Below are 22410 nucleotides of genomic sequence, written 5' to 3'. Positions count from 1 at the left end.
TTTTAAAGCCATGACACACCGTGTTAGAAAGCCTGCTGTAAGCACCGTAGCTAGAAATCCTGTGCATCCTCCTGGAAAGATAAAGAGGTAGTAAATCGTGCCCTTGTGCCTCACCTACCCAAAACCAGATACTGCCCACTAGGGCAAATACAGACTCTAATTTGCCCACTCACTACTGCCTTGCTTTAAAGGGAAGGGGCTTCCATGACAGTTGTTAGAAAAAAAAGTTGAAGGGGAAGAACCACAGAATTGACTTTACTGTAATAGATCAACCTGGCCAAAGAGCTGCATTCAGTAGGCCCTCAGTTTTAGCAGTGGCTGAGAAATGATGAAGATGACTACAAGTACATTGCTAATCTCCAGGCTTAGTCTGAAGCCCAACAAATCAAGGCAGAAGATGAATTGTCAGTGACTGCAATAAGCTTTTGGGTCAGTATGGGATGGTCCATATGGATACTTCTCCGGTTACCTGAACTCAGGGTACTGGGGCAATTTTCACTCAATGTAACCCTTCACATCTGATCAAAGAAAGTGTCACACAGAGTATCAGCAGCTGCATACCATGTGTTTTAATAAACTTTATAACTAGCAGGAAAATTAAAAATTAAAAAAACCCCTCAAATTAAAACCAAAATAGTGCCAATCTGAAAACAGAAGGAAAAAACTGTCCCAGAGCAAAGCTGACACACAATACAGAGTTGTAATAAAAGGCCTAAGATGACAGTTTAGGGTAAAGAAATAATGTTTGTAAAACACAGGGTAGTGAATAATAAAATGCTTATTGTTTTGATCAGTTTCTCTCTCTCTGTATATATATATGTAGGTACATATATATCTATGTTGATATACCCTTGTTGGGATGGAATGGTACATCTGTAATACATCAAAAATAAAAGGGTGACTGTGGGGAAGGAGTAAAGAAGAAAATAAGTGTATCATTTCAGTTAGTGAAGTAAGGACAATGCTCAATTCCCTTACAATGTACCGTTGCACTGCTCGTTGAGGGACATGCTCGTCTCTCCATGGCTATGCTGTGTCCCTCATCCATGGATGAGCTGTGAACTTGTAATGTAAGTGGTCTCCTTGACTGCTCTGTGTATGAGCAGTACTTGCGTCTGAAGCATTCCTTTCCCTGGTGAATTCCCATGCTTTACCACATTTTTAAACTTAAAACTGGTTAGTATTTCAGTTTGCAGGTTTCTTGCATTGACTACTCTGCAGGTTTCCACAGTAACGCAGAGCAACCCAGATGAGCAATATGCCATGGGAATGTGCCCTTATCATGATGTGACAGGATAGAGGACTTAATTTTACAGCAGATCCCATGCTACTTTGACCTCACAGTCTGCAGAGCCAAGTCATGCGGTGACCTCAGCTGTTCTGCATTGGGTGGGCCTGTGGGTCACATCTTAATCCAAAAACAAGGATAGGAAAGAAAAAAAAAATATTTCTTTTTCTCCTTCCATTAAAACCTATCCACATAAGTAAAGTAGGCAATACCATTCTACACTGAGGTCTCTGCTTCACTCTTAGGCAAATGAGTCCTGCATTCAAAAAAACCACATATTCTTCCTCCTATTGTTATATTGCTCTTTGAGAGAACCAGCTACTGTCCATGCTTTCCCAGATTTCAGTGCTGTGCTTAACAAGCAAACTAAGCACAAGCTCATGCTGGCTGCAAAGTTCAGGTGACCAAGAAGGTATTAAGAAAACAGCTCAGTTTGCCAGTTTGTAAACACCACACCACAAAGAAGGCAAAGGCTAAACATCCCTCTCCACACCTCCCCCAACTGCCTTCCTTCTTTTTTTTTTCCCCTTTTCTTTTCTTTTCTTTTCTTTTCTTTTCTTTTCTTTTCTTTTCTTTTCTTTTCTTTTCTTTTCTTTTCTTTTCTTTTCTTTTCTTTTCTTTTCTTTTCTTTTCTTTTCTCTTTTTTCTTTTCTTTTCGTTTCTTTTCTTTTTGTTTCTTCTCTTCTCTTCTTCTCTTCTCTTTTCTTCTCATTTCTTCTCTTTCTTTTCTTTTCTTCTTTCTTCTTTTTTTCTTTCCTTTCTTTTTTTTTCCTCCTCTTTTTTTTTTTTTTTTTCCTCTATCCTTCTTTATTTCTTGTACAGGGGTTCATGAAGAGAAGCAAGACTTGTGCATCACAAATGATGGAACTACCCCCACCCCAGCCAATTTCACACCCTACAATAACTCACAGGCCTATCTTATCCTGTACCTGCCCCCAAAAGGTGTTTGTTTGTCTCTTGATCTTTTTGGAAAATAATGCAGTCTGATCTGCTGGGGAGTTCTGCAGTGTGGGTGCCAGGTGGCTGGTTCTCTCCATTTCCTGAAGCTCATAAGTGATTGTTTTTGGACAGATAGGCGATAAGAGCCACAGCCACCCCAACGTAGATGCCAGTTCCAATTGTGATGGACAGGACAGCCAGGAAGAGTGCTCGCCGGGAGCTGGAGCTTGCATGGTGGAAGTCCCCCTTGGCTATTGCTTTGTTAGTCTGCAAGATATACAACAACAACAATGCAATATATTTATTTTTTTCATTTGGAAATGAAGATGTGATGTTCGTTTCTTGACTGAAACATGGTCCTGGAATATGACAGTTGGAAATCAAATACTTTTTCGTTAAATTAGGTTATTTGAATAATTAGGATGATGATGGAACCGATGGCATCTCAAGTAGTACTTTTAAGTGCCTTTAAGCTTAAACATATCCTAGGATTTAATATAACGCATCGTAATGACTCCTGAGGTGGCTCAGCCTTCCCTGAGAACATGGACAGATGGGCTGTGAGCCAAGGGTCTTCCATCTCACTTTCAGACACAACTACAACCCTGCTTCCATGGGGTGGTTGGATTCCAGCCTGGCTGGGAAAGGTAACAAAGGAAAAGACCTTTAAACATGAGACTTGCAAAAAAATGTGCTTCCAAGTCAGCTCAAATGGTTGATCTATTCTTACCTGCACAAAGACAGGAAGGGCTGAATTTTTCCTTCTAGTGCAGTGCTTTTGAGCGTACTGACTAGGTGGAATGACTGGCCCAAATTCAACGCTGCAGAGAGGTCAGACACCACCAGTTACCTTGCAGCCACTTTAGGTCTGAGCTTTAGTGCAGGACAAACACCAAGGAAAACAGAGCTAGTAGACACCCTTTCCGCCTTGATTCAGGTGAGCACTTATGCATATGAGCAGGGCAGTTCCCTTGATCATCAGAAGGGTGCTTAGTGGGGCCATTAGTGTTGGAGCCATGGTCTTCTCTGTTGGAGGTAGTGCATTCAGCTGAATGTGTCAGTTGGAGGAAGGGTTTCATTTTGATGGCTTTTGTGTTTCTTGCTATTGTTCCCAGTAGCTCAGAAGACTAATCCAAAGTTCTGGTAATGGTATCACATCTTCATGTATCTTTGAGTACCCAAGCAGGTACCTTGAATTTAACCTCATCAGCTGGAGTTCCCAAAGTTATATGCAAGATATTTAGGCTTGAACACAATGAACCTCACAAAGTTTCAGCTTATTAGTACAGCTGTCAATAATGAACACAGAAAGCAGAATCACAGCTGGATGGGGATCTCCTGTGATGATCGCACAGTTGCACTTGACATCAATGGGATAGTCTCTCCAGAAAGCTATATCTGGAGTTTGAGAAGTATTCAAATACTGATTCTTCTAATAGACCTTCCAGGCACCTTCAAGCCCAGGAGCCAAGGCAACACAAAATCCTTGTTCAAAACAGATAAAAGAAAGTTAAAATTGGACACGACTGATCTACCCATTGATAAGAACCACCTAATACCATTTCAGGAGGTATCAGTCTTCCAGCATGATGAAAGGATGATGCCAACACAGAAACCATCCCCCATAAGTGCAAGACTAGTTTGAAAGGATTTGCTTATCACTAAGAAAATTCTTTGTTGGTATTTCCTAATTAGCAAAACAATTCCATGACTCTCCAGTGTCACTGTATGCAAATTACAGCATTCCTGCATGTTTAAGCTAAACAGGTCTCGAAAACACTTACTTCAGAAAATCCAGTTGAGGTCAATTTTAATAGGTTAGCATCTGGCAACTAATAAGCATTTTTTCTTGAACTTTTTTAAAAAAGTGTATCAGACCTTTGGTAACTGTGCATTTTGAGGAACTCCTTTGGTTTTGGCACTGAGCCAGCAAGTTATAACCCAGAGTCTTTGATCCCTGACGCAGTGACACTCTGGAGGCTTCCACATCAGGAATGCCTGTACTCTGGCAAACTCCATATGGCAAATTAGGACAAAAAATGACTCGTATAGATCAGAGACCCCAGTGAGACCCAGTCTCACAGGTGTTTCCTTGTTGTGGCAGAAAAGGTAAAAACAATGGTCATTAAACCTAAAAAGAAAACAAGGCATCTAAATGCAGGCAATGGCCAGGATGTTCACTTGTCTTCACAGTGTCTGTATCTTGCGTACTGGTAGCTTAAAGATAAAACTTTTCTACTTAGACAAGTCCAGTCTCTACTTAGGTCTGGCCACCTATACCCTGTGATCAAACATCACAGAAGAAGTAGATGCAGTGGTTCAAGTCTCAAGAACCAAAATAGGTGCAAGTACAGAGAGTGATATCTGTTGTGAACCCTTCTTAGTAATTCTGTCAACCATAATGCTGGGACCTCAGACATCAAAACAAACTCAGTCTTCCTTTACAATACATGTGTTTGGGTTGAACAATAAATGCTTTCACAATGCCACTGTGGTTAAAATTGCTCAGAAAAGTAAATCAATTTTAGCTAATTAAAAAAAAAAAAAAAAGAGATTAAAATATTGAGGAAGGAAAATACCCCACAAAATTTTGCTTAGAAATAGGATCACATCTATGGCACGCTAGTCTGCAATCTAGTGGAATGCAGGACATTTTAGACTGATGGTGTCTCCACTTTCATTAAACAGCCCCATCCTGGGTGGGATGGATATGTTTTGTGCATCCCTGCGTGCCACAGACATCCCAGTCTACTGAAAAGCCTGGCCTGAAATGACAAAGCCCTCCATCCATCCATCCAGGCATTTCTGCTCAATTAGAGGTGGGGATGGTGTAACGTGCACCACCAGGGCACTTGCTCAACCCCTGGAGCTGGTGTGTCAAACGGTACAGAGGCACCATTTGTCCAGCCATACATGTCCATCTTGGAAGTGGATTTCTGTGGGCCCTGTGGGAAACTGCAGCGGGTCTGTGGAATCCTTGACAGAAAATATGAGAGTAGAGATCAGCCTTGAGATATTAAGATTTACCCTTGAGGAGGATGGGAGTAAAGGAGTATCCGGAGAGAGGAGAGATGTACCCATGAGAGAGAAGGGGATAGAAGAATAACATGGATGATAGCAAGTTTAACCAATGAGATGTTAGTGCTGTAACTTGTAACCAATAGTGAAAAGACACATGAACTGGCAGAATTGTATAAAAATGCACTTGTTGCAATAAATGGCATCTATTACTTTCATCTTGAAAGAATTTGGTCCATGTCGCTTGTCCGTCTCAACCGCGACAGGGCCCCTCTTGACAGATTCAGCTCCAGCCTCACTAAAGCAATCTTTGCTTTTCCTACTTCTTTCCCCTGAAAAGTAAAGCCCCAGCTATGAATATTACTCTGCTGAATACTTAGTTGGTATTAATCAATCCATCATGCTGGACTCTGAGAGTAATGCAGACAGGACTGGTGCAAGAATGAAGATTTGAATGCCCTACTAACAAAGAGCCTGATTCACTACAGCATCTTCAAGCTTAATATAAGTGGTAAGGAATACAGTTATTCTAACAGGCTTCAAAGTTGCTGCAGAACGAAGCACTTTTCCTAATCAGAATGATATTATCTGTGGAGTTTTACGGTACTTCTATCCAATTATTTCCAGTCTTCCCTGGTAAGACTGTGGCTGGCAGCCAGATGATTGATGAACCAATTTAATACAGTCTTTGGGAAACAGCCAGACCAACAGGTTTGATAAACAGAACAGAGGATGAGTGCAAGTCGAGATGAATTGTGAGTGGGGGATAATTTATCATATAGCATCAGGCAAATTCCCTCACTGCAGTAGATGACATATGTTTCTTGCAAAGGGTTTGTACTGCTGGACTATCCACGTCTCTTCATTTTCCTTTGGTCTGTGTCCTCTGGATGCTCATATGTGACTATCAACTTGCCAGCTTCTGGCTGGATACTCCGAAGCTAGAAACAGGCGCTTGAAAAAATACCAGACTCAAATCTCTCTTTAGAAGATTTGAAAGTAAGCCAGGAAAGTAAGGAGAGGAGAGGCGAGAAGGGTTAAGGAGATCTGGATAGTTTATCTCACTTTGTTTAACTAACAAAATGAATGTCTTGTTGTTTAGAAACACTTTCAAGGAACTTCCCTGGAGTTTCCACTTCAGCTTCTGCAAAACATATTAATCTTGTCTCTGGGCTGCACGTTTTATAGGCTGAGAGAAGATGAATACTGTACCTCCATAGCTGCAAGGCCAAAAAATTCAGCTGCATCTCACAGTGGCCCATATATCATACTCACAAAATACCTCCTGGTATGCTGTATCTGGAAACAAGAAACCCACTGATCACAATTATTAATCATGCCTCATCTCCCTGAAGCTGGACAGCAGAAATGGCTCCCTATAGGAGGAGACGAGAGTATCCTGATCCCTTTGGTGAAGTGATGGGAGGATTTATTTTCACTTCATGGGAAGAAATGGCCAGCAGGGAGCAGGGATGCACAGCCTCCATGCAGCTACTGGCCAGACCCCGAGTCTTACTTCTTTAAGTGGCATGCAAAAAAATGCTAGAGAATGAGGAGTAACTCATGCAGAAAATGCTTCTGTATCTTCTCCTATCTCTTTTCTAGTCAAAAGCTCTGGCTACTGCTTTTAACTTGCCCAATTTGTACATCTGCTGATCTCAAATTTCTGGGTAATATCTTCCACCCTCAGGCTTATACCACTTTTTTTCACTAGCGATGAGAAAAAGGCTCCAGAGCCTATGCTAAGGGTACAGATGGGAAAAGAGTGAAGTCAGAATTTGCCTCTGAACCATGAATGATAGCAGAGAGGTGCCAGTCAGCCGGCGAAAGCATGGGACTGGCAGACACCCAGTGCTGGGGTTGGGCTATGGCAGGAGAGTTTTCAGTCCCGAGAAGAGCATGAAAGGGACTATGAAGTCCCATCAAACAGCTCCACAGGCAGAAATGGTGATCCAAATAAGTGACAAATGATTTTTTGCTCCATTAGGCATTTGCAAATTCCGTTGTGCCCATAGTATAGTAGAAACTTTAGCCCATGGCTGTCAGGGACCATATTTTGAGTTAAGTGTCTCAAAGTTTGTTTGCTCCTGTCTCTGCTGTGAATGATGATGTCACTCCCCAGAAGTCTGCCCAGCTATGAGACGCAGGAAACCTGCCTAGCTACAGGCAATAGGAGACCTGTCCCACAGGGAACCTGCCCCACAGGGAACCTGCCTGGCTGCAAGCAATGGGAGACTTGCCTGGCCACAAGCAAATCACCTGCCCCACCAGAGTATACACGGTACTACATGGGACTGGCATGCCAGGACCGAGAGCCTGAGCAAAGGTGCAAACCAGGCAGTATGTGCTGTTGCCAGGGGAAACCACATCCCAGAATATACCCCAATGCCTTTTAAAACACCGTACAACCACACAGCATGCACGACCTGGAGATCCGCAAGCCACCAACCAGTGCCACATGTGGACCTCTCAGTGAGGTAACAAGCTACCTTCCTGAGACACACCACCCCACCTGCTGAAGCCCATTGGATCCTGGATGGTGGTAGAATTTCTCTTGCAAATGTGTTCCTACTGCTTTCCTGCCTTTTTCTCCCTGTCCTATCACTATCTTCTTCACAAGTGTTCAATAAAGCTCCCTAGTTAAGTGACATCTGACCTTGTTTGTGTCTTAATCTCACTCCAGGCAGTATTAAAGAATATCTCCAGCTCAGGGCTTCCCAGACCAGACCCCAACAATGGCAACTTGCCTTTCAGGTACCAAAGAGCTCTTCTGGAGGTTTCCACCATTTCTGCTGGGAAGTTGGCCCAGAAAATGGACATGAGTTTCAAGCAGCCATTCCCTGTCTGAAACTTGCTGTGGAAACAGTTGGGAGCAGGTGTCACCTGAAATGCAGGCACTTCTAAACAGATATACAAAACTCTTAGACTCAATGCTGGACTTAATCTCTACTGATGCTTAAATTTCTTTTCTTCTTCAAAGGAAGGCATCCAACCTAGTCTATTCTAGTCTTCAGACTGCAGTGTCCAAAACCAATTGCTGAATCATCTTCAGGAAATCCCCATCCACACTCCAGTGTTGATAGGTAGAGACTAGATCACTTGCTTGCAATTGATGTCTTTCCTTCAGTGAGGGTTCAACCCCATCCTGAGCATTAAGGAGATAAAAAACATAAGATCTTGACCATAACCTGCTCTCTTACTGTCTGGTAGCACTGGGATCCAGTTGGGATGGCTGTTAAGGACCTTGAGACACTAAATGCCGAGCTCACATGGAACTTCCCCTGCAGAAATGTTGAGATAGTATGGGTATTTGGGTAGCAGTGACAAAAGGATGATACAAGGATATCACCAGAATTTCATTAACACACAGAGAAGGGATAAACTGGCATTTGCAGCTGGTGCTGCTGCTTTTCTCAAGGCTTTGCTAGATGTCCTAAGTGTTCTGATGTACCTCAGAGTGACAAAACAAAATCCAGTGTGAAAACTTAGCTCTGAAGGATTTATTTCAACAATGAATCCTCATTCTAGTAAACAGGCTTGTGCCATCAGTGGCCCAGGTATAGCTCTGTCCGATGTGAGTGCATTGTAGTAGACACTTGCTGCTTCCCATCTACAGCCTCACTGTCCTGCCTCACCCCCTTCCTTACCTTGACTGTTCAGGAAGGCAATGAAAGAAACAGGCTCATCACAGTGGAGGCAGGAACAGCCACCTGTGTGCAGGCAGTGAAAAGGACAGGCTGGTGGCCATCCTGTGTCTAGGGTAATCTCTTGTATTGCACTTCAAGGACAAGTGCAGTTCCTGAGAGCAGACCTGCAGAGAAAGGACTTACGAGTACTGGTGGATGAAAGGTTGGACATGAGCCAGCAACGTGCACTTGCAGGCCAGAAGGCAAATTGTATCTTGGCCTGCATCACAAATAGTGTGGCCAGCAGGTCAAGGGAGTTGATTCTGCCCCTCTGCTCTGGTGAGACCCCACCTGGAGTCCTGTGTCCAGCTCTGGAGCCTTCAGTACAGAAAAGACATGGACATGCTGGAAAGGGGCCAGAGGAGGCCTCAAAAATGATCAGAGGGATGAAAAACCTCTGCTATGAGGACAGGCTGAGAGAGTTTGAGTTGTTTGGTCTGGAGAAGCGAAGGCTCTGGAGAGACCTTACAGTTTCCTTTGAGTACCTAAAAGGAGCCTATAAGAAAGATGGGGGCAGACTTTTTAGCAGGGCCTGTCGGCATAGGTCAAGGGGTAATGGTTTTAAACTAAAAGAGAGAAGAATCAGGCTAGACATGAGGAAGAAATTTTTTCCAATGAGGGTGGTGACACACTGGCACAGATTGCCCAGAAATGTGGTAGATGCTCCATCCCTGGAAACATTCAAAGCCAGGCTGGACAGGGCTCTGAGAAACCTGATCTGGTTGAAGATGTCCCTGCTCATTGCAGAGGGTTGGACTAGATGATCTTTGGAGGTCCCTTCCAACACAAACCATTCTATGATTCTGTGATACTGTAATTCTATGACTCTATTCAAATATTACTCCAGCAAGCCCTTCAAGTGGCATGTACTCCTTTGTGAGCATCACCTTCTTTGTTCTGCAGCAGCATAAGGACCTCTAGCCTGGACAAATTTACAACAAGATCCTGAACAGTGATGAGGCAGATTAAAACAACTGGCCTGAATAAAGGGATTTCTACTGCCAACAAATTAAATCGTGGTGTGTTGGTGGACAGAGATGTACTGGGAACAATATTTACTCCTGAAAGCCCATGAAAGGCTCAGGAGAAGAGAGTGTGAATGGACACCAGCATGAGTCTGGTGCTTCTATTTGATCGACTTTCATAACATCTGGGTTTGAGCCATTACATCATTTTGGTATCGATGTTTTCTGCTGGAATTTGAAAACATGTAGACGAGTATGTGATTCAGCCCCAGTATGGTGCTGCCTGTGGTGTTTGATTGTGTATTCAAGTGCAGATAAAATGATAAAACTATGAATGTCCGAGTGAGCTTTTGGCACTTGGAAAAACAAGAGCATAATAATGAGAACAGCAAGTGTAAAAGGCCTGAACGAGCAGAATGCAGAGAGATGTTTTTAGACAAGCTCCACAGCAGCAGCAGTTCCTTTAATTGCGAGAATGAGACTTCAGCCTGCAACATGAGGGCAATTCTGTTTTCCTGGCATATACAGGAATTTGTATGTTTGTGGTGAAGGTGATTTTGCCCCTCCACATCATTTCTAGCCCTCAAGCAGATATTGCCATTTTGTGATGAAAGAAAAGAAAACTTGGGAAAAGTGATGTGTGGTGAAGCCTAGTTTACACACACACACAGATGTGCCCACACACACAGAGAGCTGACTATTTGTCTATGTCACCAAGAGGCTGTGGAGTCTCAATTCTTGAAGATATTCATAACCCCACTGGACATGGTCTTGAGCGACCTGCGCTATCTGATCCTGCCTGAGCTGGGAGTATCGTCTAAATGACCTCCAGAGGCCATTTCCAACCTCAACCATTCTGTGATTCTGTGATTTTGTGGAGACTTGACAGCTGTACAAAGTTGTGCAAGGTGTTATTCAACTGTCAATTTGTTTATACACAAATATTCCTGTAGAAATTCCTCTCCCTGTTTCACAGGCAATAGCAGGGCTTTTAAAGCCCTGTGACGTCTTTGTTAGGGCTTTGCTGAAGGACCTACTGGAGATTATAGGTTTTGGAAAAAGCTGCACTCATATCTTTCTACCTCTATCTTGTTATATAAGGTTGGTGTAGAGACTGAATTTCACATCCAACTCTACTGCCCCATGATCCTCCAGCTCCATTTGTATCAAGACGCAATGTGTGGTCCCAGCCTGGGTAGTTGTGGATCTTAGACCTCACCGTTGGGACTTTATCTATCCATGAGGATAGTCACATGATTTCACACCAAGCCATGTGGGTATGTGTCTCATGTAAAAGTGGTATCAATCCCCAGTTCCAAGGTAGGGGCTCATAATTTTGGCCCAATTTGCTATCCCTTGGAGTAGATGAGCAGGCCATTATGTAGTATCATTGGAATTCAAAATGTCCACAGTACCAAGTGCAAGGAACTTGGTGAAGCACCAGCTTTGTGCCATTTGGCATGACCTGACTTTCTTTTGCTTTGGTTTCTTCTATCTGCCCCTGTTCTTCTTCCTCATTAGTGATGGGAGGAAGACCATGTCAGTGGGTACTTCACATTCACTGCAGCGGCCCTGATCTCTCTTCCCTCCAACATGAGTCACACTGCAGAGTAAAGGGTAAAAGATTCTGCCCAGTGCTGCCAGAGAGGATCTCAGCTCTGGACACCCACCTCCCACCCTGGGAATAGACAGGGTTCTGGGGCAGGTACATGATGGGGCTTTCTGTCTCGGGCACCTCGGGTCACATTTGGCAGAGGACGAGATTGGGGAAAGAGAATTAGAGACACTGCATGTTTGAAGTTGTCTCTGAGGTTTCTTCTCCTTACAGGAACAGATTTGATCAGAGAATGAGTTCTGCTCATTCTGAACTCTCATTTTTTTCACCTGCAAATGTCCCTATTTGAGTTGAAACTGAAACTCTGGGTTTTAAGTGAAAGATACAGTCTCCTAAATCATCAAGGACCTTTTGAGGTAAGATTAAGAACTCTTAAGAAGATATTCACCCTTGTTTATTGATATCAGTAGCTTTCTCAGCTTTGTGTCACAATCACCCATGATTTCTCTATATGTAAATTGTGTTACACTGTTCTTTATCTACTCCCAATTTCATGCGTTGAGGACACTCAGATTAGCTCTTTCTGGTCAGTTGTTGGCAGACCCTGGTTTCCTCAGGACAGTTGGGTTTTTTTTCCCCCAGCACTTGGGGTAGACATCACATCAGTTACATGAAAGTGTTTCCTGAGGATTGTTTCTTGGGGTGTCATTTGCCAGTCCAACCTGCAAACTCTGCAAATCTCTGATTCCCACCGATGCTGTGGTGGCATCTTTCTAGGCAGGAGACACAATCCAGGCTATTTCTGAGAAATGTTTTGTCATTTGATATGTTAACTACTGGGATAAAAAGTTATCAGGCACGATGAGCTCTGCAGCATCTGACAGTGAATATGAGGTAACTTACTTCTCTTTCTTCAAGGGGCATATTTGCCTTGAACAAACTCAACTTTTAGACAGGGTACTTCAGGCACATCCATAAAGTCACCAGAGATCAAATTATGAAGACTATCCCTTTCATGTGACAAGACTCTTTTTTTCTATTTCCATTCCTTCTGCTTTCTTGAAGCTCACAATAAACACAGCATTGGGAACAAAAACAAAAAATTGTATTTTTTCTTGCATCACTTGTTTGTTCTCTTTAAAACTTAACGCTTTTTTCTCCCCTCCCCCTGGAGAGGCAACATAAGTGATGCAACTGGCTTTACCAGACAGACACAAGGGACTGCATGAGAGAGGGTTGATTAATATGGAGCAAAAACCTTCTTCTCCAAGATGCTCCATGGATTGTGTTGAGTGGGATATGAGGAAAACAACTGACAAACACATGCTGCGAGAAAGCTCTTTGTGGGTTCCCATCACATTTAATTCAACAGACAAAATCCTGGGGCCAACCAAGACCACAGGCTGCCTATGTTTTAATATACCATCTCTTCAGTATGTCAGAAAGTTTAGGGGATTTCCTTTATAACTGGAGACAATAGCAAGCAATCAATATTATGATGATCCCGTAGCACTCTTGCAAGGAGAATAAAGGTAGTGGAGATATACCCCTCTTAAAGTCTAGTCTGAATAAAGCATCAGAAGTTTGCCTTTCTTTCTGTACAGGAAAGAGACTGAAATGAGTTTTCTGCCAACACCAATAGGCCAGGTTCCTTTAATTTCTTTCTGGACAGGAATGAGACCGAACTGAAAGAGTTTCCTGCCAACACCAATAGGTCAGGTTCTCAGTCCTTTGGAGACACTGGAAGGATTCATCTTGATCCAATGTGTTTACAAAACATGGCTGAAAATTACAATGTTTCTGAGTTTGCAAGATCCTCTGGAGAGACAGCTGTGTCTTTCGCATACCTCTCATTGGAAAATGCTATTTTATCCTTAGGAACAAATGCCCACCAATGTCCACCGTATGAAGGAAGCTGTTCTTCCCCGTGAAGAAATACTTTGTTTTTGAAAAGAGGCAATTAGCTTCATTTTAGAAGCCCCCGGAACAAAATGACTCTTAATTAATGTGGGATCTGCTGTTAGAAGGGGGCATCTGACGGTGGGAAACCCTGAAGGGACCGTGCTCAGACTTACCTCATAAGCAAAACTGGACAATGTATTGAAAAGCTGACAGTAAGGGCTGGTGGACAGATGGACAGGGAGACAGGTAGTTACAAAGGCCACAAGCAATTAATATAAGCTGTGAATTTCCCTAGTGTATAGGTTATGCCTGTATGGTACCAGCAAGGAAATGCTTAGTCTTGATTTGCTATTGATTGCATTGGGAATGCCCTCGCAGATGACAGAGCTGCAAGACAACTAAATAGCAGTGAGCTGGAAATTCAGTTCCTGCAAACTGCTGGTGGTCTGCTTTCCCAAGTGCAAGTAGAAAATGCCAGGCATGGCCCTACAGAGCCCAGGGGAAAAAAAGCATGACACAAACTTCAATCCCTTCTCCTTCTACCCACCACCATTCCCCGACACTAGCAGCAGCTCTCTATTCTCATAGTCAGCACTTTCCCGTCTCCTGATTCTGCCTCCAAGCCCAGATGACAGCAGCAAACCCAGCAGAGTGTCATGGAAGTCTTGTTCCAGGTGTCTCAAAGCTCTGGGATCCCCTATGAGCTCTGCAGAGAATGGCCTCGGGCAAAATCAGCTCTTTCTGGCAGACACATAGGTGTCTTGCTCTGATTTAAAAAAATCTATGTGTTACCTTTCTCTTCTGTTAAAATGATTAACATTTCCTCTCTGCATAAAGCAAAATGTCTTGGTTTGGTCAAGTAAAACATTTCCTTTAATTTCATGGGGTGGCTTTTTGGTAGTGTTTTTTTGTTTCTTTGTTTTGGTTTGGTTTTTTTTTTTGTTTTTTTTTGTTTTGTTTTTAATGCTTGATTCCCTGAAAAATGTTGAAGAACATAAAGAACTCTGTCTTCTCCATATACTGCTACCTCTGACACTGGAGATGTGAAACTGAATTTACTGTATTTTTTTTGCCTTTTGAACTCAGCAGCAAAGTGCTTTCTTTCAAGAAACTGTCTCAAAGGGGAAATTCTAATAGATGCTGTACTTCTGAATTCATCATTAAAATTTTATCAATGAACAGATCATGGATATTATTTGGAAAAACATCAGAAGTATATGCTTGCTCTGTTCTTAAAATCCTCTCTTCCTATCTGCTTACACCACCAGAGAGAGGTTACTGGGTCAGATGGACCCCAGTCAACCCAGAATTTTCATCTGTTCTTAGGAGGGTTCAGCTTTGTTGGTTTATCATGCAGAGTGATACATTGAGTTAATGCATTATGCTAATATGCTTTTTCTATATTTATTTAACAAAGGACTACTGATTTTGATGACAATAAAAATGCACTTATTTAGTAGAAGAGCTGTAGTCCCCACATTTTGATCAAAAAGATCTGTTTATTCCTGATTGAAATACATCAAAACCACTGTGAACTAGTGGGTCCCTTAAGCTTTCAGCTCAGATTTCTGTTCCCATTTTTACTGTAAACTTCTGAGCTGTTAAGAAGCTCAGGGAATAAGACAGTGGATTTTGGCCTTTTTGGTAGACATACTTCTCCAAAATAAAAAATGTAATGAATTTCATTTCTCTCTCTTCCCCTCCCCTCCCCTCCTCTCCTCTCCCCTTCTCCTTTTTTTTTTTTTTCTTCTTTTAATGTTATCACTGCTTTTACAATACATTCTATATTTGCATGGCAAAAAAGGTTGACTGAAGTCCTGTCAAAAATACAACTGTGACATTCTAGAAGATAGAACCTCAGGAGGAAGGTTTTAAAATCTCCAGAGGAGAAGAAAGTTAGAAGGAGAGATCTTTTAATAATTTTAAAACAACTCAAACCGTATTCAAGATTGAATAGAGATATAGGCAAGGGACTGAGCACGAAAAGTGATAGAAACCACGGCAGAAAACAGTGTCAAAAGTGTGTTGAATACAAATATGTGCTATCAGTTTTTTTAAAAAAATCATGGAAATTAATTTAAGTACTTTATATACATAGTTTTGAAATACTTCATGTTGGTTTTGAGCCTTTTTTTTTGTTATTTTTTTCTGTATTTATACATTAAGCAAGCCTTTCAGATGAAAAATTTCTTTCCAGTTGAAAAAAAGGGATTTGTTTTGTTCTCCTCAGAAATGTATTGATATGGAATGTTCCAACCTTTTCAAAATGTTTTTGAAAACCTTCTGAGACAATACATTTCTCAAAACAAGTATTTTCTAAAATGCATACAATATGTATGTATGCACACACAATCTTAACAAATCAACAAAACTTTGGTGCATAAATTTGTCCTGGTTTTGTTAAAAACAAGTTTCTCTTTCAGTGAATTTTTCCTGTCAGCTAAAGCCTTCATATTAACTGCATTTTCCTGGAGAACCAGACACATGTTTTGGTAAAACCTAGCAATGGAATGCAAACTTATTGATAAGCATGGATGGACATCTCGCGAGAGGGGCGACGAGAAACAACTGACCAACGGTGTATAACATTCCATTCACATGAATACTTCATATAAAATGGGAGATCACGAGGACCTCGTCCCTTCTTTTCTCTTGTTCTTATGGCCGACATTAGGAGAGGACCTTGCTAGTCGTCCCTCCGAACTGAGGCCTAGTGAGAGACTGAATCCAGCTCTGGTTGGCTGTGGAGTCTAATCCAGGACTTTGGGTGCTGGCTCTGCAGTTGCTGAGACTTTCAAGATTGGTTTTGTATATTTTGTATTATTTTTTCTATTCTTATTAGTAGCATTAGTAAAACATCTTTAATTTTTTCCAACTCTCTTCTCTCTGTCCTTCTTTTTTTCTCCCAATCACCTGTCCTGAGTGGGAAGGGGGGAGAGGGAGGGGCAAAAGGGGGAAGTGGGGGGGGAAGAGGGGGGTTAACAATACATCTGCCAGGGTTTTATTGTCACCCCGCAATCTTAACCCTCGACAAAATTCTCATTTGGTTCCGATATTGGTCATTATGTATCCAATTTTTAATTGCTTTTCAGTAACCAACATGCATTGCTTCTTCGTAAATATGACCTTTTCTTAGGAAGCTACTCCTCTTGTTGAGGCTGGAATGCCCTGTGGAGTAGTGATGTTCCTGAAAAGAGATGATCTGGATTTACGGTATATTTTGCCCCTTCTGCTGGATGTAGACCTGAAGTTGCCTTGGAAAACACCTAGGAAGGGGATACTAAGGAAATTATTCCTGGCTAGGCTGCTTGCTTTGTGGGAGAGACCTGGAAAGTGCAGTTGGCAGGTGGCATTATCACTGCAGTACATAGAAGATATTATCCATCCTTTGTGCCTAGCCCCCAAAACTGTCTTTGGATGGGAAAAGAATGAATAAGGAGAAAAAGATATGCTATAAGGCAGGCATCCTACCTAAACACCCACTAGCATCTACTAATGCCAGCAACACCTCTGCACAGGCTGAAGAAACTGGAGGGCATGTTCATTTCTTGACTCAATTCCATATTCAGTAGAGGAGGACTCAAGAAGATCTCATTTTTTACTGTGTGGAAAGTTCATCCACTGACCTGGAACAATTAATTTGTATTTGTCACCATTGCTGTTGGTATGGAAATAGAAGGTCTAACCTTGTATTAAGGTGTCAATACCCTGAAATAACTGCTCTTTCCTGTGACTCAGCATCTGCAAGACAAGAACTCCATGTTCTTCAGCAATAACACATCACAGTGTTGTCATGTCAGCAGATATCAGCCCCTAATATCTTGTGTACATACGTCCTCTCTCCTACAACTACAGTACTTCCAGGCAGGTGGCTCTGTGCAGGGCCTGTATGTGTGGGGATTCTATCAAAGGGCTTTGTCTCAGCCCTTGCTCTTCTCCTGTAGGCTTCTTCCCCCTTGATCTCCTCCTGTAAGTAATTTCTGCTCCTCTTGTTGCCCTTCTGCTCCTAGTTCACCCTCTCTTTCTTTTATCCAAATAGAAACCCTGCCTTTGTGTTTTGTGGACACTATTTCAACCCTTTAAAAGGGTGCAGGATGTCTGAAGGGTGGAAGATGTGGTATAGTGCATTCTTATGCTGAGTGTTCCAGCAGGAGAAGAGCTCTCTGCAGAGCTGGGATGTAGGAGTAGAGAAGACATCCAGGAAGCAGCACCACCTTTCCAGAGGTGTGCAGCTGGATGGAGCCCAGCAGCAGCAAGAGTGAGCTGGAAAGCCTTTGCTCATCCTTCTGCTGCACAGTGAGCAAGGCAGAAAGAGAGATCAGGGGAACTCTCCAGAAAAGCTGCTGTTGAGGAGTGAGTCACCTGCCTGAGCACGAATAACAGCCTTTACCAACCCAGTTTGTCTGGTGACATCACAGAAAGACCAGCGAGCTCCCACATGTGCTGTGCCTTTAGCAAAAGAGGGAGAGACCCCTGCAGGTCTTGCAACCCAGAACTGCTGTTTTCACCTCCATGATGCAAAGAGCATCCTGCTAAAATGTACTTTCATTATGCCTGAGCCAGCTCTTATTCCTGCCCTTGGGAAGAAAGCAAACTGGCTTGAGACATGCATCCCCAAGGATTCTCTAGCTTTGTTACTCTCTCTTCATCCAGCATCTTACTAACACCTGCAATAATTCTGCTTTCTTGCTGTGGGCTTGCTCCCTTAATCTCCTATTGCCATACTAAGAGAAAGGAACAGGATGGAGCAGAACTGCAGCAATTCTTCCATTGGTGTGCTGGGACAATTTGATTTTTTATTCTTGGGCCCCTCAGCCAGAATATTTGCTGCTTTGACGACAACTGGTGGAAGGAAGAGGCCATCCCAAAGTTCTCTCCTCCCTTTAACAAACTGCTCCACAGGGCTAGGACTCTTTTTCAGTGGAAATGTGTTAGCATACAAACATAAGTCCTGATTGTCCAACAGGGAAAGTACAGGTTGCTAAGGATCCTTCTTAGTGGCTCTGAGGGGTCATCAACAACCTGGCCAAGTTTTTTAATATCAAATTATACTAGAGTGTACAAAAAACCACAAAGTGTTATTCTTTTCTCTTTCCATCTCCTTCATTCTGTTGAATAGGTAGAGAAAGTACCTCACTCTGCATTTGGTGCTGCTGTGTCTGCCAAAAGTAATGAAAATCAAAAAGCTCCCCTCTCCAGCTAGTTAGCTTGTTTAGCAACAGGTGGGTCAAGCCTGAACAGCGATTGCTGGGGATGCCCGGTCCCCATCAGCAGGAGGGTGGTGTATTTTTGTGCATGTCCCTGTCTGCTTGTTCTCCAGTGAGTGGGACCACTGCAGAGAGGCAGGGAATGCACAAACACATTTACTGGGGAAGGATGCGATCAATATGCCACACTCTTTCTGTGAAGGGGGATAAAAGCCTCGGCAGGATGCCCTGGTTGAACACAGACTCTTTTGGTGAAATACAGACCTCAGGAGTCAGACCAGGCTCCTGTTGATTTGAAAGGACTTTACTTCTTGCTCTCCAGTCCCTTCCCTTTAAGGTACTGGGAGCAGAGTGTGCTACCCTGAACATCTGGCAGTATGACAGCTGCTATGTAGAAAATTCCTTTCACATGTAAGTCCCTTTAGGTTGGTCGTCTCATGTCTGTCCAGGACTACTCCATCACATGCAGGCAGGCAGAGGAATGCTATAAGCCCACCTTTGCTTTTCTTGCAAAACTCAAATGAAAACCCTTCATGCCTATTAAATACAGGAGACCACTTTTTGTGGTAGGGATCAGCATGCCATACCACTACAGCATGAGTTGCCATCCATCAGCTGAGCTGCTGACAGTGCACAAGACAGTGCTCTCTGCCTACCTCAGTTTGGAATAACAAGTGCACAGGGACAACAGCCTCCACAGCAGCTGAGCTAATGTGCTTCACCTCAATCTCAAGCAGGCTAAGAAACAGTGTGCCTTTGGATCTGACAGCGTATGGGCCACCTATCTTAAGTTTACTCTTACCAGGGTTTTCCCAGGAGCTTAGCCAGCTGAGGACAGAGAGAGGGTGCAGGCAATGGCAGACTGTTGTTAAAACCTGCCTCCTGGGTGAGTCCCCAAGTAAGAGGAGAGTAGTGTAAAAGATCTGGTCTGCCCCTGGGGGTCAAGTCTTCAGAACTCACTGAGACCGATTTCAACTGTGTGGTAAGGGTAAAAAAGGGGCAACAGACCCATCTCATTTATGCAGCAGAAGTTTTATACAAAAGGATATGGGAGAGGATGGGCCAATTCCAGAGGTGACAGCAAGTGAACGGGGTGAAAATCTGGATACAGATATAAACCAGGTGGATGCTTAAACAAATTCCAAACTGCAACAGTGGAGCTACAAACAGAGAGCTGCACTAGTGAGGCACAAAGCCTGTCATGGTCTGAAATCTCTGCTGCATTTGTCCATCAGAAGATTTCAGCAGGAAGTCATTCACATGGGGATGGCCTTGATAATTAACTGTTTCAGAGCTTGCTTACTCTACTCCTCTTGCTTCTTTCCCTCTCTTTCATCTCTCTGCCCCGCTGAGGTAATACATGCTTCACAATTGAAATACATCCTTTTTGAAAATATTCCACTAAAGTATTAGTGAACGACTGTTTTTATTATTTGCTGAGTGTTTCATGATATCTATGCAGCCAGATGTCTAAAGCAACTATCTGTGGTCATGACCAGTGCTTCCCCACTGTCTCCTGCTCCCTCTCAGTCTCACTTTTTCTAGGCTCTAAGCCCTTGGGGACAGGCTCATGCATTTTTCTTGTCATTTCCAAGGTGTTAGATCTGATTTGTAGAGTACCTAGCACAATAGGGATCCTCAACCTGGACAATTACTGGCAGCAGTAAAAGAGATACTGACATTATCAAGAGCATCCTAGCAACACTAAGTTAATTGTGCACACCTTTGTCCTCCACTAGAAAATGGCACAAGGCCATGCTCTAACCCTTTTTGGAACAAGATACAAATGTTATTACTGGGTGCCCTCCAAGCCTTCATTCCCTTTCAATTTAGAGACAAGGTTCTCACAGCAGCAAGGGTGCTAACTGCAAAAACACTCTGAGTATCAGATAAGATATGTTGTACTTTTGCTTACGTTTCTACCTTCCACTACAGAAAAGGAATGATTTATTTCTAGCATAATTACAAATAGAGCTATTCCTGCTAAGTGGAGTTACCTTGTGGTTCCTTGTGCAAACAGCAGCACCATATGCAAAATTTTCAGAGATGGGAAATCTCTCTCACAAGGCACAGCTCCACCACTCCTGATGGGACTGTGTCCTGAATGACTGTGTCCCTGACTGCCTCAGCAAATGCCTCTGTGACATTTCAAACCTCCAGCTGAGACAGATTTAAGATGTGCTGTGTGGTGTCTGCATGCTGGAGGGTGATCAGAAGTTGAGAGAAGTATCAACCTGAAGGAACCATTTCAGTGGATGTGAGCAGATATGTCCCACAGGCTGGTACTGGACAGAAAGAGGGACTTCAAGTGTCCAGAGACATTGGGCATGATGGGGAAGGACTGAAATGCCAGAGAATGGGAGATTTGGATGCCAGAGGGCCTCCTGACATCTCTGGAAACTGGTGTGGAACAGTCACAACTGTGATTTTGACAGCCTTGGGCAGCAGGACAGATAGCTAGTGGTGTGCACACCACTAGAGATGCCTTGGTCTGTGTTGGGCTCTAGAGTGGATGTGGCCCCTACCTCTCCAATGTGCTGTCTGCCCTCTTGGGCAGGACCAAAGACAGAAACTTCCCTTCTGCAGTTCAGGGTTAGGTAACACAGTGAAGAGCGCTGGGCAGGGGAAAGGGGATGTTGTGGAGACTGATGACTGCAACCTGCAGAAAAAATATTCTGTATAGCTGTTTCTTCAGTGCCTAGCACAAGGGCGTCCTAAGCCCAAGAGTGAAATATCAATGAGGTCAGGTCCCTACTGTGACCAGATGACTTTCATGTGCCCATAGCTGGCCTAGGTAGACAAGGATGATGAGGGCCCACCAGTTCATTTGGTAGGAAATGAATAATCACAGTCAAGCAGGGGCTGCCATGCTGAGCAGGACAATATGTGTCTGAAAATGTGATTTTACTGCACAGTGCAGGAGGAGCTGGGTAAAGGAGAACAGCATCAAGCTTTGGAGCATAACTTTGCAAGAAAGGGAACTTGGTCTCTTTCCCAGCGCTCTGTCCTGGCTCAGAGCCACCAAAACTCCTTGCTCAAGTACTGTGGTGCTTTTAACTTGGGCTAGCTGCTGGAGCTGCCAAACTGTCCATGGAAGAGTACTAACAACATTTCTATTGTTTCTTCTTCTGAGAAGGCCCAGCGTGGGTAATACTTTCCCTGGTGGGAAAGACACACCTGGAGCTTGACCTTAGTGGAGCACAAAGGAATGCTCTCTAGGCTCCTGGGAATGCTGACAGGAGACTCAGCCCCAGACAAGGCCAGGGGTGTAGTAATGGACATGAGTGATCAAGTTCCATACAATAATGCCTTCTGCTAGATGAAAACCTGGATAAGATATTGGGCATGCAGGGTCTTCATGGGGAATGAGAGAATGAATGTGTGGTTTTGTGGATCAGCCAGGCAGCAAAGGTACACTGCTAAGCTGTTCACTGGGTGATGAGTGTCAAACAGGACAACTCTAACCTGATGTATGTACAAACAAGGGGAGCTGCTTTCTGACACATCTAGGTGGGCTTTTCTATGGTAATCACCACTTCTGGGCTGGACAGTGTTTGAACTGTGAACCAGCTGAGATGCATGGCTCCTCAGAAGGAAAAACATCCATGCTGGAAATAGAAGCCGCTGTGTCACCAAGCTGGAATGAGTCCCCTTTCAAATGAGCCCTTCACTAGGGAGAAAGAGTGGTTTTATTATTTGCAAGCATGTGGCTTAGAGCAAAGTACCAGGTCGCAACAGCAATATTGAGCATGTTTCAGTTACCATCACTGCTGCTGGAAGAATTAGACTGAGTTACTTCAGTGCTCTTTAAAAATTATCTTGTTTCCTCTTTAACATCATGTGAGAGAGA

At 43.3% G+C, this 22410-nt stretch overlaps 1 protein-coding gene across 1 annotated transcript in view; it reads right to left on the bottom strand.

Annotated features, from left to right (window-relative positions):
* Positions 1–2335: 2335 nt before the first annotated feature.
* Positions 2336–22410, bottom strand: part of SYNDIG1 (synapse differentiation inducing 1) — a gene marked incomplete at both ends in the record, with an annotated part of 67010 nt that continues 46935 nt past the window's right edge. Inside the window, one exon of the mRNA XM_080341200.1 lies at positions 2336–2494. Coding sequence (XP_080197326.1) covers positions 2336–2494 — 159 coding nt within the window. The remainder of the gene's footprint in view (positions 2495–22410) is intronic.

The sequence above is a fragment of the Nesoenas mayeri genome (assembly GCF_963082525.1).
Source record: "Nesoenas mayeri genome assembly, chromosome: 3".
Classification (NCBI taxonomy): domain Eukaryota; kingdom Metazoa; phylum Chordata; class Aves; order Columbiformes; family Columbidae; genus Nesoenas; species Nesoenas mayeri.
Note: the sequence above shows the minus strand (reverse complement) of the source record. Positions and strands in the feature narration are given on the sequence as shown.